Genomic DNA, 15,206 nt, shown 5'->3' with positions numbered 1-15,206 from the left:
GTGATCATAGTTGCCTGTTGCCTGGTGCCTGTTGTTACCTGGTTCTATTTTCCTTTAAAATTCATTTGTAGTTTTACATGTATGTAAAATGTATAATTGTTGGTGCAATAAAGAATATTTATTTACTTACTTACTTATATTGTTAACAGCGCCATCTATACGATTTCGTATGTATTTACTCGAAACCTAGATGGCTTGCCAATAATATCGATAATCAATACGCATTCAATAAAGTGCATAGTTCCCAATACAGTCCAAAGGTGGCGTTGTTATCAATGATTTTGTTTGTCTCAGAATCCCTCAATAGACCGCGGGCCAGGAGCATACATCGTCAGTCATGGCCTCCTGGCTGATACTTTGTCAGATGATAGTTTAGATGCTATCATGAATTTAAAAAAATAGTTAGCAGGTTGTATCGCGGTGGAAAGACCGGGGCTACAACCGCGAAAATCGAAGTTAGTCTATTGCGGGCATATTTCTCTGTCACTCTAATTACGTCTTAGTGAGAGTAAAAGAGAAAGATCCTCGCAATTTGCGAAATTCGGTTTTCGCGGGAGGCCCACGGTAGTTGACGACATGTACATGTAAAAGAAAACAAAATCAGTCATTACGTCCCGATTGATAGTGTCAGATGATAGTTTAGATGCTATTTTAAATAAAAAAAACCGTCGGCCGGTTGTATCGCGATGGAAAGACTATCAGCTGGTCACATGAACATGTAAAAAATACGCGCCTTACCTTTTATGTCTGCAAAGTATGCGTAATGCGTAATCTCTTTAACGCCTGATGGAATGCTACATGCAAAGTTTCATGATTTGATTTTATTATCACTATCATAAAACGGTAACGCACTATACGAGTTGTCGCCCGGGAGGCGATTAGTCATGGAAGTCTGTCCCTGGCTCGTGGTCTACAAGATCCTCCGACATCCGCCCACGTGCCAATAACGCTCAAAGGGTTAATCAGACGCGCAAAGGTGTCAGTTCAAAATTAACCTTCGTACATTCCAATAAGGTTTACAATGGCCAGTTATACTTAATAAGCGTGGAATTCAAAGGGTTAAGGAAAATAAATAAAATACTTTACATATTTAAATCGATATTTATATATTTATTGTAATGCATACGGTAGCTCACAGCGACTACGAATCTAATGGAAGATATTACGTACACATACGTAGGCTTCGCTGCGTTTGTTGATCAGGGACTCCATTCTGCGACCAATAACTCAAATTCATTCATTTTTTATGTCTTTTATTATAGTTCTATCCTGCGTGTACTCATGAAGTTATATTTAAAAACAATATTAAAATTAGTTTATTTTTTAATTGGATTGACAACCTTGGGTGAATTAGCTAAAAATCAATTGAAAAGCACTAGTAAGGTGACCCGGAGAATCGGAGGTAGACTTCGAAACCCATTTTTAATTTTTTTATAAGACAATTATTTAGAGCGAGTTCTTGCCGTTACAATATCGTATTAAAACCTACCATTTATCATTGCATAATACCCTTTATAGGCCTGCAGATCCATTTTATTGCACGAGCGATATACCATATACAGACTAAAATTACGTGAGTAACCCGTTTCAAATAATTTAAATATGTTCAGAAACTCACGGGAATTTAAAAGCATATATCTATATCCATATTTAAACCTATCCGGACTACAATTTCATATATTGCGAATAGGTACGCGATTGCAACGTCCGAAGTATACAAAACTTAAACGAAACAAATAAATATTAGTATTACAAAATGCTTACTGTAAATATGACTTAAAAGGAACAAACGCAGCGCAGCCTAAAACAATAATTAATTTATAATATCCTATGTCGTGAATACAACAGGTAGGGGCGCACAACGAAGACGGCTCGCGGACCGCTGACGACACTAGTTCACTTATAGTATTATGCAACAGTCATATAACAAGTTCTGGAATCCAAGGGTGGAAATTATGAAACGAGACGTACCCGATTTTTTAATAACAGACCCTGGAATTTTAAGACCTAGTTATGGGACGCTGTATACAACTTTATCTACGATCGAAAAATAACAGCGGTAGAATGCAAGCATGCATACGTCTCTCAATAAAAACAGCGTTCTAATGTACATTACAACACTGTAATCAGTATTCTTATACCATATTCGAACACTGTCTGATCTGAAGTTATACTAAAAAGTTAATCGTTTAAATAATGCTATTAGAAGTGCTGGAATACATAATAAGTCAAATATTCAGCATACAAATTTATTTATAAGTTATGTGATGAAGACTAGTATCGTTGAAGCGGTGTGAAACATACATAAATTGGATTACATTATACAAATTGGCACTCCAGTTCAAGTCGGTGGGTACATGCGAGCCGTCTCCATTAATTGCTTGTCATTTCGCTATTTTAATTCTTCTTTCCGTTCTATTTTAATTTGAGATTTATTTTGCCTATAGGAAATCAATAGTATACATTTGTTCTATTTCATTATAACTGTTCTATGATAATGTATCTATACATATTGCAACCACACTTAACATTTTGTTTACGAATGTTGAAAATAACACTTACTTTACTCCTACCGCTAATTACACTTCTCAATACCAACAGATCATTCGGGCTACGTTAGACTATCTATATTATGTGATAAACAGATTTACATGTACAAATAAATAGTGAGTCACTATAAAACACTTATATTTTTACCTAAAACTAAGTATTAATTTACCTATGAAATAATATCATTAATATTCAATTAAATCTATTTTTAATAATAATAACAACTGCGGAAAGAAATAATGAAATAGCGTTAATACTAAAATTTCGATTACATTTTTATACGTTTAGCTACACAGAGTAAAATCGCGTATTTTTACAATACGTGTTTTGCAAGCACTTAGAAAAACTCTCGTTTTTTAACGTTAGCCAACGAAGTGTTTCTACGAGAATGCGTCTTGTTATTCAATAGACAAGAGTAAAAATCGAATAACAACGTCACTATTCAAAATTACACAACAGTAAATGAAATTACCCTGTTTAGAAACATTGTATATCTTAAAAATTGTGTCCTCAGCCTTTTTCAATGATATCATTTTGTTTTTTAATATTTTCATAGAGGTTTGACAGAGAATATTCATCTGCATTAAAATATAAAATAATTTTAAAAATAAACGAAAATAATAAGCCAGCCTTGCTTAAAATACTGATTCTATTTAATCAATAAAATAAAACATAAAAATATTGTTAGCAATACATGTCAAAAATCATTACTCACAGTTATCCGAGCACTTATTAACTACTGAGGGGCTATAACGATTAAAGTCGCGCGTGAGATAAGCCAGCCATTTCTTTCTAATTAGTACTGTGCGAGAGAGGCAGGTAATACTCTCTTGCGCCAGATTTAGGTTTGACAGACAGTTATTCTAGTCCCTGTGTTATGCTGATGATCACAGAATAATTTAACACCTAATAAGCATCTCATCCCCGTGAGCTACGGGCTGACGCGCCTGACGCCAAACATATACCGTGGATCATTTTCAAACCGTCTTTCAAATGTGTAGTAATGATTTTTAACAGCGAATACAGCGGTCAATAGTTTTGACGCGCATTACAGACAACTATTATCTGTCAAAAGTTCACTAATTCGCTAAGGGATCTCTATGCAATACAGGGTTTTGAAACGTAAGCAAAATCAAAGTGTTTCTAGGTGAGTCTCGGGGAACGCTAGACGGATATCCGAACCTTAATACTAGGATTGGAATTGTATATTTGGACAAATAATCATCTTATACCGGATATATTTAAAGGTATTTTGACGAAAAATGTAGGTCGAACTTTTTTATTAACTTTCTATTCAAAGATCGAGAAACTAAAATTAATATAATTTTTGATAATTTTTGCAATCAGAATCATGATACTTGCTTTTTTTTTAATTTTACTTCGATAGCATAAAAATGATCTACATTTTTAATAATACGAGGATTAAAATTAACATCGCCTACATTATTCGACAAAATTACCACATTAAAATACTAGTTTATTAATTATTCAAGAGATAGTTAAATACTGTAGAGCAAATAAAATATACGAGTAAAAGAAATGCATAGTTTGAATGCTTACGCATTCTTACAGATCATTATGTTTATAATTAATAGGAAATAATTTTGGTAAACATTACACTACTCTTATAACTATGTAATATCTTATTAATTTTATGTTTCGCTTTTTAAATTTTAGTCAAAGCTTTTAATTATTTTCATTGTTTTTAAAATTTTATTAAAACGAGAATATGAGCCAGTGTTTTCATAAAAATATACTGATTCGAAATCCTCACGTGCAATTATGTTGCTATATATTCTCAATGTAATATTCTCATTATCAAGCGGTGGTTTAGTCATTTTCATTCCTTTAGAAATCAACGAAATTGTAAATAAAAAAAAATGACGAAATTGTTGTCAAGATTTAGAACACTACAGTACAGTAGCGGCAGCATGGTTCCATTTTTATCACTAGTCACTATGCCCGTCACATTCGCGCTTACATACTTGTTACAGCGTGACAGGCATGGTGACAAATGATAAAAAGCCGACCATAGCCCTACAGAAGACCTTCAAGTTTATCTATAAGTAATACTTAATAATTTCGTAATACGTTAGAGGGTAATATAACTTCTAGTTTATTGAGTATGTATGAAAACACTGCCTCTATGTCACGTTATAAGGAATTACTTTTATATATTAATTTTATAATTTACTTTGCGTTTTGGAGTGTCGTTGGCAACGCAATGGTGGGATCTCGACTAATGTTAATTTAATATCAATTACAGAATTATTCAATATACACATACTCTAGGACACGACACAGCCTGCCTTCCTTCAGACGTAGATTCCGAATAGGGGTACATTAAAACATCATTTCTAGTTCGGTATTTCACCATGCGAACAGTTAAAAACAAACTTATCATACTACCGTTTAAAAATATACATTAGTATTTTAAAATTAATAAAAGTTTTTGGCATTTGATCGATAACACGATTTACAACGTATGTACAAGACGACATGTCTTTATATTAAAAAGAACTTATACATGTCTTAATTTATGTAATAAATTTCATTGCGTAGTTTCATTTGCAATGTATTATAAAGAATTTATATATAACACCACGCACTCAAGCACAGTCAGCCTCAAAAGTAACTAGTAATTTTAGCGATTTGTCACAGCAGCGGACGTAGCATTTTTATCACTTGTCATTATTCCTGTCACTTTCGCACTTACATACTTGTTAGAATGTGACAGGCATAGTGACAAGTGATAAAAATGCGACCGTGCAGCCGCAGGTTTGTGGTTGGTCCATTCACCCAAATGCTTCAGTGATAAGGTGCTAAAATGACTACATATCGAGGCTAATCAAATATACCTGAGGTGTTCTGAAATGCAATAAAATGCGCAAGAGATAATTCTGAAAATTATTAACTTAACTACTATTTCTTCTAATATTGAAGAACTTAAGAGCGTTATCTGGTATGAGATAGCTGTCACGCAATATTTTATCTCCACTCATTTTAAATAATTAGTTATATTTCTTAGATGGCATAATATCAGTTGGCATTGTGACTTGTAAAGTCAATAAGAATTGGATTCAATGCAATACAGTGCTAGAGAGATGATGTCATATATTAGAGGAAAAGAATAAGTCTACGTAAATATTACACGAAATGATTTAGGCCAGAGAAATTATAGATTTCTCGTTCGATCTTATTTATATTTTAAATACGAAATGACTATTTTATTATTCGAGAACATGTTGACGAAAAACAGAGCATCCTCTCCAATAATAGTGAAAGTTGTCTTTAATTATATAATAATTTAAAGTTTTTTAGCATACTGGCTTTCATGTCAAACAATAAGACATGTGTTGAAATAACAGTTAATGCCAATACAGTGCATGTGCAATTTGGTTGGTTATGGAATGACAGCTTTTACATCTATCCATACAATTCGATAAGCAAGTTATGGTTGAAATTTGACATTTATTTGTGAAACATTATGTAGTGATAAAAATGAGATTATGCAGTGGCATTTGTGATGCGCGGATGTCATGATCTAAAACTAAAAAGTGACGTTAAAATACAATGTTTAGTGATCTCAATGTTGCAACAGTCTACATTTTTTATTAAATTAATTTTTATATGTAAGTGACAAGAAAAAAATACGTTTTTCTCAGCTCATCTCGTGACCTCGTCAGGAAGCAATATATTTTTGGCTCAAATAAATTTAACATATGCTAACCACAGAAACTGTAGGACATATTATTAAACGTTCACTTATTTTTCCTGCATTTTATTTAAAATCCGAGCTAAAATAAGAATAAAAGCTGAACACTTTAGCCGTTAGTACTTTCTGACTATATGCCAAAGATGACCGCGGCGGACGCCCATAATACACGCATTTTCAAAATATCGATCTGCATGGAAATGGGGATCGACGCACACGTACGCACATGTTACAGACTTCACAGGTGTATGGTTTCCCGGTCGACCGGTACAGCCACGTCTGAAAATATCGATACGGACAAAGTGCCAAAAATATGTATACACTTCCTTAATATATGGACAATAAGGTCGTGTACTTATACATATTTTTGGCACTTTGTCCGTATCGATATTTTTAGACGTGACTGTACAAGCGCCCTCAATCCAGTCGCAGATCAGACCGCGAACACTGAGACCACCTCACGAAATGATAATGTAGATTAGAAGTAGGAAATTAAAAGAATTCGTGCACCTTGCGAAATACCGAGAACGCTGTTCATTTGTTCGTCTTCACCGTGACGTAGCTCGGCTCCTCCCCCTCGCGCTCGCGCGCGCGCAGCAGCAGCGGCAGCCGCCGGTCCTGCGCCACAGATTATACACATGTGTAAGTAAGGATTATGAAAAAATATACCTTACAAAAACTATTCCTTGGAATCCGACTTTGTTGACTTCCATCCACTGTAGATGGAAGAGCTTACTGTCCAGCGTACTTTTTATTTTCTGACATACTGTTTATTTTCATCCGTTTCATCGATACTTACCGGTGGCTTGACAACGGACGCGTATATAGGAGGCGGCTGAATGGAGGCCGCGTCTCATGTTTGCAGCGCCGTGTTAATCTCGCGGTGGATCGTCGACTGAAAGGAAAAATAGTTATTTGTTTTACAAGGGGCGATTTTGAGCGTTGCGAGGGTTTCAAGGCACGAGGGTTAAACAAACTTTGCCTCCGAGTGAAACAATATTTTTCACCACACCAAGCGATGAAACTACTAATTATGAATTAGTAGACGGGACGATGACGATGTAGCAAAGATTAAACTACTAATAAAAACAACAGGATAAGAATTCCTTCCGACATACCAGTTCCTCGAGCTGCCGGGCCAGCTGGTCGTTGAGCGCCTGGATGACCTGCCGCTGTCCGTCCTGGGCGGCTAAGGCAAGTTCCAGCTGACTCTGAGCTAGTTTCGCTTCGGCGTCCTGAAATATCGATCAATACTGGTATAGGTAAAAAACTTAAGTAAGTCACCTGTTGTATCTAGTTGTGACGTGTTCGAATAGACATTTGTTTTGTTTGTGAATAGACATTTGTTTTGTTTGTGTGTGTCTTTTAAACATGTATTGTCTATTCGAACAACTACATACAACAGGTAACTTACTTAAGTTTTTTACCTATAATACATAGTTTTGATCATAAAATGATGATAGCGGAATCCACTTTTCCACTTTTATATATTTTTATTAGGTGGTTACAAGGTGTAACAAAAATAGAGGGGTTCCGTTAAGAGTATATTCGGTATCCAGGTGCCTGAGCCACTCGGCTACCGAGGTCACGGCAGCATTGGTCGAATTTTTCCAAGTATATGCATTGAAATAAAAACAAATTAAAATATTTTCTGAAAATAATTTAATTTGTTCTAATACTTCTAAAACCGATTATAGCCAACAGCAGAAGTAGCTAAGCGGAGGAGATAGTCAAAATGATCTGCACACAGTCTTACCGTACCGTACCGTTAGCTGACCGTACATTACGTGACGTAGCGTGGTGTTCGAAAAATGTTTCTGATCGATTTGTGATTTTGCTGATCTTATAGTACAGTACCTGTTCACTCTTCCGTGACTTGGTGAACTGTGCAAGTTCCTCGTTCTTCTGAGCCAGCTCCGCCTCCAGCTGTGCTACGCGCTGACGCAACTGCTCAGCTTCGCTCGCGTCGTTGCCTGGAACGACCGCATTATGTGTTAAATTTAACTTTTTTTACATTACTACAAAACTTACATCAAGCGAATTCTAATGCCGGATTTGTCACTGGAAACAAATCTACTAAAAAAATAACTCGCCAACTCTTTGAACAATCTCAAGGTGGTTGTTAAATCAACGAGATGTAGGAAATACGTGATTATGACCAGATCATATATCATCGGTCCACTTTGATGGCTGCCTTTCAAAGCTGTGTTTCCTGGTATAAAGCTGTCACTAGAGAACCTTTCTGCCACAGCGTCGTTGGACATGGGCAGCGCAATCACTCCCTACGAGTATCGTTGTAACAAGTTTCTGAATTCTTGGGAGATTTTGTCCAAATGTAGAGTCATCATTAGACTAATTTCTCAGAAAGGTGACTGGCTCGGGCCACCTCTTCTCGGTACTGGTGCAGTTGTCTCTTCCACTCGTCTACATTGGTGGCGCCTCCTGCAGGGGCCGTGGGGAGAAGCTGTGGCTGACCTTTCCCAGTAAACTGTCTGGCTCGGGCCACCTTCTCCCGATACTGGTGAAGATGTTCTACTCGTCCACATTGACGGCTCCTCCTTCAGGGGCCGTGGGGGGAGGTTGTGGCTCACCTTTCCCAGCAAAGTGTCTGGCGCGGGCCACCTCCTCCCGGTACTGGTGAAGATGTCTCTTCCACTCGTCCACGTTGACGGCGCCTCCTTCAGGGGCCGTGCGGGGAGGTTGTGGCTCACCTTTCCCAGCAAAGTGTCTGGCGCGGGCCACCTCCTCCCGGTACTGGTGCAGATGTCTCTTCCACTTGTCCACGTTGACGGCTCCTCCTTCAGGGGCCGTAGGGGGAGGTTGTAGCTCACCTTTCCCAACAAAGTGTCTGGCGCGGGCCAACTCCTCCCGGTACTGGTGCAGATGTCTCATCCACTCGTCCACGTTGTCGGGGCCTCCTGCAGGGGTCGTGGGGGGAGGTTGTGGCTTACCTTTCCCAGCAAAGTGTCTGGCGCGAGCCACCTCCTCTCGGTACTGGTGCAGCTGTCTCTTCCACTCGTCCACGTTGGCGGTGCTCTCCTGAAGGGCGGCTGTTAGGCGCAGGTTGTTACTCTTCAGTGTCGCAAGTTCGACCTCCCATTTTTTGGCGTTCGCTGAGCTGTGCAAGAAATATGAACGTTCATCAAAGATGTACTAGCCAAGAAATAGTAAAAATTTAACTTTTGTTATACTCCTAAGGCAAATAAAAAACACACCAGTTAAATAGAATAAAGAAGAACTCTCCGAATGAATATTTGATTTCGAAAATTATCCTTTTAATACTTGTGCCCTGACGTATAAATCTAGCATGGTTACACTCAGTGCAGTCAGTACTTATATCAGTTCCCCAACTGGGATGATTTTACCGAAATATTATATGTTTGGAACCGTCCGGCCGTCCAACAGTTTGTATACGGAAGAAATACATACAGGCAACAATAAACTGATAAATTTAGTGTTAGAATTAGAACCCATGACCGCCTACACTAAGAAACTCCAGATTCAATCCGTCTTTCAATCGTACCTTGTTACATAATCCACAATGAAACACACGCAGGCCTCTCGGAAGCTTCATGCGTTTCGCTAATAAAACATAAGCCTACAGCAATTAAGATATGTAAGATCTATTTCATCGATTGAGCCATAGCACATCACACTAGCTAACATCATACTGGGTCTTATTGTTCAGATTGTGACTTTAACGTGTGCAGAATAGAGTTCAAACTTGTGTTGCTGAAATAAGGGAAGTAAGAGTTTTGTAAAGTAACTGAGAAGATTAGAGATCTTGGTGATCCGCACTGGTTGCTCCCAACGTAACGAGCCACTAATTATGCGAACAGCGGGATCATAACTTTGTGTAATTGGAAATATTGTTTAATGCTTACCGGTAGGTTTGGAAATATTTTTGCACAAGTGTGTGTAATGATTTCAGAATTTAATTTAATTGCGCCCTATTTTATATTTTTCGAGATTTTTACGCGTTATTTTAGGTAAACGGGCCCAAATCGCGTAATTATATTTAATTTACTTCCCTCCCGCCGTTTTGGACGTGACTATGCGTTAATGGTCTCGAGGTTGATTCAGGAGGGGTGTCAGGGGGTACATACTTTAAACATAATTATACGCGATTAGGTTCCTTTTACTTAACCTTAAGGTATTTATACACGAAGGTAAGTCCTGGATGTTTGATGTCCTTCGTGGTATGTTATTACCTTGTGTCGCTGCGTCACTTTGAGGAAAGAAAGGTAATTCGATAATAAACCACAAGTGAATTTATTAATGGATGTTGTTGGTGACAGACGATAAATATCCTCATTGCACAAAATGGTTGTAATCTAACGCACTCTGCGAAGAAGTGTAAGAGTGAGAGAGAGACTAATATCTTACGTCAATTAGCATACTAGAATTGAGGATCTCGACAGCATAAGCGATCCGCTTTACACTATAGCTTACGTTTAGTGATGGACGTGAACATCGGATCGTTTCCCGATCCGATTTAGATCGTTCGTTGCGCAAGTGATATGTGTGTGATAGGGCCCTATGCAGTATGCAATTAGAGTTACATACTTTCATAATTTTTCCATTCTTGTAGTAAAATTGGACACTATAGTTAATTTACAAAAAGTTACAAAAATATTGCCACTGCAATAAAATTTTTGTACTAGTATGTTCCTTTCTTACAAAAAAACACGCTAAGATAATTTATTTATTAGTAATTTTAATTCTATAATTTAAGACGTAATTTTATTTACTTATTTTTACATAAATACAAGACGCTCTAATAAAAACTTTAACATCCGTGATTTTTGGTTTCAAAGCTGTTATTATACTTATAACACTTCGGGTATTCATAACATTTGGTGCAATAATTTACAAATAAGTTAAGAACGAACTCAGATGTAATTTATTATATTACATACATCTAGCTAATAGACAAAATCGCAGAATAATAAAAGTGTCTGGCTGACTTCATGGATGGTTATCACCGCCATTTTTATCGGCTACCGGCTGGTGACGCTATGGTTTGTCAATCTCACTCGACATCTGACGTCTGTTGTGATGGTGTTAGAATGTTCTTTATGCTCCGTGGTGATTACGTTTTTCTTTGAGTTTTTGTTAAGTTTTGTTCGAGTGAGACTTAAATGACTAGTCTAATCTAGGAATACTCTGTAGTATAACAACGCAACCTTATCGTGTTTAGGTTCGTTAGAATTGTCTCGATGTAAGTTGACTGTCGAAAACAAAGTGCAGTCGGCGACAAAAGCGGTATTTTTTTTTTTGACATTTAAACCTTTTTCATCAATGATATTGGCCAATATAAAGAAGTATATTAGAAAAAAGGTTGGCGAAACCTGAAATGTGTACTTGTCAATGACATAGGTAAGTGACATAGACAGTTTTGACAGTGACGTATCTGTCGTACTTTTTTTGGTCTAGAATTACGGTTTCGAGTACAGGAAAAGTCGACGACTCCTAGAGGTGAAAGTCCTTTAGTCATATAAGTATCTGAAAAAATCCAAACCTAAACACAAGATCACCATTTCACGTGTGTATAAAGTTCCCGGATATATACCTGCCTGCCTAAGCCCTATGATAGCCGACTGCAGATACAATATTGGTGATACTTACAGTCGCCATCAGATATATCGGAGCGGCCGAGGTACTCAAATATTTCTGAGCAGCAATAAATTTCAATAAATTCTTTACAGTAAATGAGGTCAATAACATCTGAACATCCAATTCGCCATAAATATATGAGCAGTGGTTTTTCAATTAAATCTGACCACACAACGAGACAATAATATCTGAACACACAACTCGTCAAAGTTATCTGCACAGACAGGGTGATCATAAACATCTGAACATTTAGGGAAAATATACCTTAAGTCACTTGGCATATGATTTAAAATTCTTTAACGTAGGTACTACTACGCTCGAATACATTTTCAACACAACCACCATTCGGTTTTGTCAATGTCAAAACTAAAAAGAGATTGCTGGATGTAGGGTGTATACATACACTGCCTGAGGTAGAGCGTGACGTCATCGTGATACTAATGGCGTCCTTATCTTACTCTTATTGTGCGAAACGTGCGGCATGCATGAGTCGCCCGGACTCAGTGACTCTTTCAGATATGGCCTTTTTGTACACATTTATGTTTTTGTTGGGATCTAGTTTACATAACAATGATAATTTTAATTCCTTTTAATACCGCTGAACACATGCGTCTTGCGTGCGGATTTGTGCAGGGCCGCAACCTTGGTCGTGAAGCGAATGTACGCCCGCCGCAATCGAACACCCTCTTATAGGCAAATCGAAAATGCTATCAGAACACATTAGCTTTACGCTGCTCGCTGCTCGCATCTCGCTAACCGTGTGCGGTGGGACAAGTGCCTTCTCATTTTCAGTTCGTAAACTAATAAAATATGGTTAAGGGCTAAATGTACGGCAAATAAGTCCATGATCCTATTTATTTTCATAGAATGATATCATTAGGAATATTAAGAGTAGTGAAAATAAAAGAGAGTACCTAATAAAACGAAAATATACCTTAGTTTGAAATATAATAATAAAATCATAAACACTACTACATGGGTAACAAAAGTTAATATTGGGTGTAACCTCCTTCTGCATTAAGTACCGGTTGCAGCCTTCTTCTCATCGAATCGACTAGATTCTCGCAGGTAGTGCGGCCTATAAACGACTCCCACACGTTGTAAGCATGAAGTCTTAAGTTTTCCTTTGTGCGACAGCGGCTTTCGTCCCATTCTTGGACCATTTTTCCCCACAAGTTCTCGATGGGATTGAGGTCGGGGCTCTTAGCCGGCATTTTGATTCTAGTCAACACATCTCTGTTTTCATGAATCCATGCTTGTACTAACCTAGCATTATGCACGGAGCTATTATCTTGCATGAATGTAATGTGTTCATTCGGATAAACAACGTTGGCAGTTGGTAGAAATGAGTTTTCCAGTATATCTTTGTAATCGTTTGCATTCATTCGTCCTGCTTCTTTTAAACGTCTTCGTATTGTGCTGCTGGACACTTGGTGTATATTTGCAAATTGTGTTGTGTTAATAAATCTGTCATCGCGAGCTTGATTCACAATTGCGACGTCTTGCCCTCTTGCAGTACAGCGCGGACGTCCATACGAAACGTGGTTATTTACGTTTCCTTCTCCCTGCCATCTTTCCAGCCATAAATATACAGTGTTTCTCTGAAATAAAAAACTTATTTTTAATTTTAATTGTGTTAAATTCAAAAATACTAACTCATCAACATTCTCCTTTTCCCGCTTCGAATGTCATAAAATATACTCACCGCTACACCGACTTCATTTGCGATCTCTGTAACGGGCACACCATCGTTCTTTAGTTGTATGATTTTTCTTTTTATTTCACTATCAATGCGATAGGGAATCATCTTAAAAGATTTTTTAACACTTAATAGGTAGATATAGCAATTTACATCCAATGCGATCCAATTGATACATGAAGACGATAACAATTGCTAGATAGTTGTCAACGTCGAAAAAAGTACGAGTATTATCTAGTATTAGTTGAAGTGTGAAGCTCTTCAAAAGAGTTTGCACGTGTATAATGAAGTGTTTATTACTTGCCATCTATGATCAATACATTTTTACCCTTAGAGCATTCATAACGGGAGCCGCCTTTCATAGCTTACCCCTCTGCCGAAAATCCTGAAAATTTATCAAGATTTTTGTATGAAGTAACGTTTATCTGACGTAGCTTGATACGTTACGTACGAATCGCCATACATTTGACATACCCCTCCCCCGCAAAAAACGGCAGACTATTTTTGTACGGGAAATGACAGATAAGCCTTCTGTTATAAAAGCTCTGAGTTTTTACCCTTTAAAGTAGCAATGTATGGCCGTTAATACAACATGAAAGACCCTTTTTGTATTTTTTTTCTATTCTCATCATGAAAATTGAGCGGTACGGAGGCTTGAACTCACTATGTTTTTTTTTGTAGTTTTGAAAAGTAACGAGTTTCTATAAATTTTGATGTTAAGATTGTTTAGTTTTTAATAAATAAAAATACTAAAATAAAAATAAAAATAAGAACATGAATTCTTAACAAAATACAAAAAATAAGCACAATTGAGGATTTGAACCCTGACGCAACGGTATATAATTATGATTTCTTATAACTAAACCGCTAGGCCATGGTGACCGACGCAATAGTAGATGAAATATTGAAAAGCATTCGTACCTATTTTAATTTGGCAGCTTCAATATTACATATATATATATTTGATACTTGCACGGAATTAATGACGTAGTGACAGATCAAAACGTGAGACACACATATGCAATGACAGTATGTTACCGTTTTCGTGAATTGCCAAAATATTTTATTCAAATGTGTCTCTTGTAACAAGACCGTGAAGTTGCTTTTCGCAGATTTATATTTTGTATACCTACTTATTTTGTAAAAGGAATATTCACTACATCTGTACGATTACATTTAAACTGTATGCTAAGTGATTTAAGGTATATTTTCCCTAAATGTTCAGATATTTATGATCACCCTGTCTGTGCAGATATTATTGTCTCGTTGTGTGGTCAGATTTAATTGAAAAACCACTGCTCATATATTTATGGGGAATTGGATGTTCAGATGTTATTGACCTCATTTACTGTAAAGAATTTATTGAAATTTATTGCTTCTCAGAAATATTTGAGTACCTCGGCCGCTCCGATATATCTGATGGCGACTGTACAATCCCAAGTCACATGAAAGTAATACAAACCATACTTTCTTTCACATTATGCCAGTATAACGTTGAAACGACTGAACTGATTTTAATGAATGAAGATATTTTGATTGGCTTTTACAGCGCCGGTGATGGTTTTCAATCTCTTCAAAATAGGAGAAGATTTTTGTTCAAAATCAGGTATACCTTCTGCTATACAA

General features: G+C 36.9%; 1 protein-coding gene across 2 annotated transcripts in view; it reads right to left on the bottom strand.

The window, feature by feature from the left end:
• Nucleotides 1-1,087: 1,087 nt before the first annotated feature.
• The window catches only part of LOC133516430 (homer protein homolog 2), a 37,089-nt gene continuing 22,970 nt past the window's right edge, over nt 1,088-15,206 (bottom strand). For both annotated transcript variants that reach the window (XM_061849364.1, XM_061849363.1), the window contains exons 7-11: nt 9,217-9,383; nt 8,123-8,238; nt 7,384-7,500; nt 7,065-7,160; nt 1,088-6,883 (exon numbers count right to left, since the gene is read on the bottom strand). In XM_061849364.1, coding sequence (XP_061705348.1) covers nt 7,119-7,160; nt 7,384-7,500; nt 8,123-8,238; nt 9,217-9,383 — 442 coding nt within the window. In that variant the 3' untranslated portion in view covers nt 1,088-6,883; nt 7,065-7,118. The remainder of the gene's footprint in view (nt 6,884-7,064; nt 7,161-7,383; nt 7,501-8,122; nt 8,239-9,216; nt 9,384-15,206) is intronic.

This window comes from Cydia pomonella, chromosome 3, assembly GCF_033807575.1.
Source record: "Cydia pomonella isolate Wapato2018A chromosome 3, ilCydPomo1, whole genome shotgun sequence".
Lineage (NCBI taxonomy): Eukaryota > Metazoa > Arthropoda > Insecta > Lepidoptera > Tortricidae > Cydia > Cydia pomonella.
Note: the sequence above shows the minus strand (reverse complement) of the source record. Positions and strands in the feature narration are given on the sequence as shown.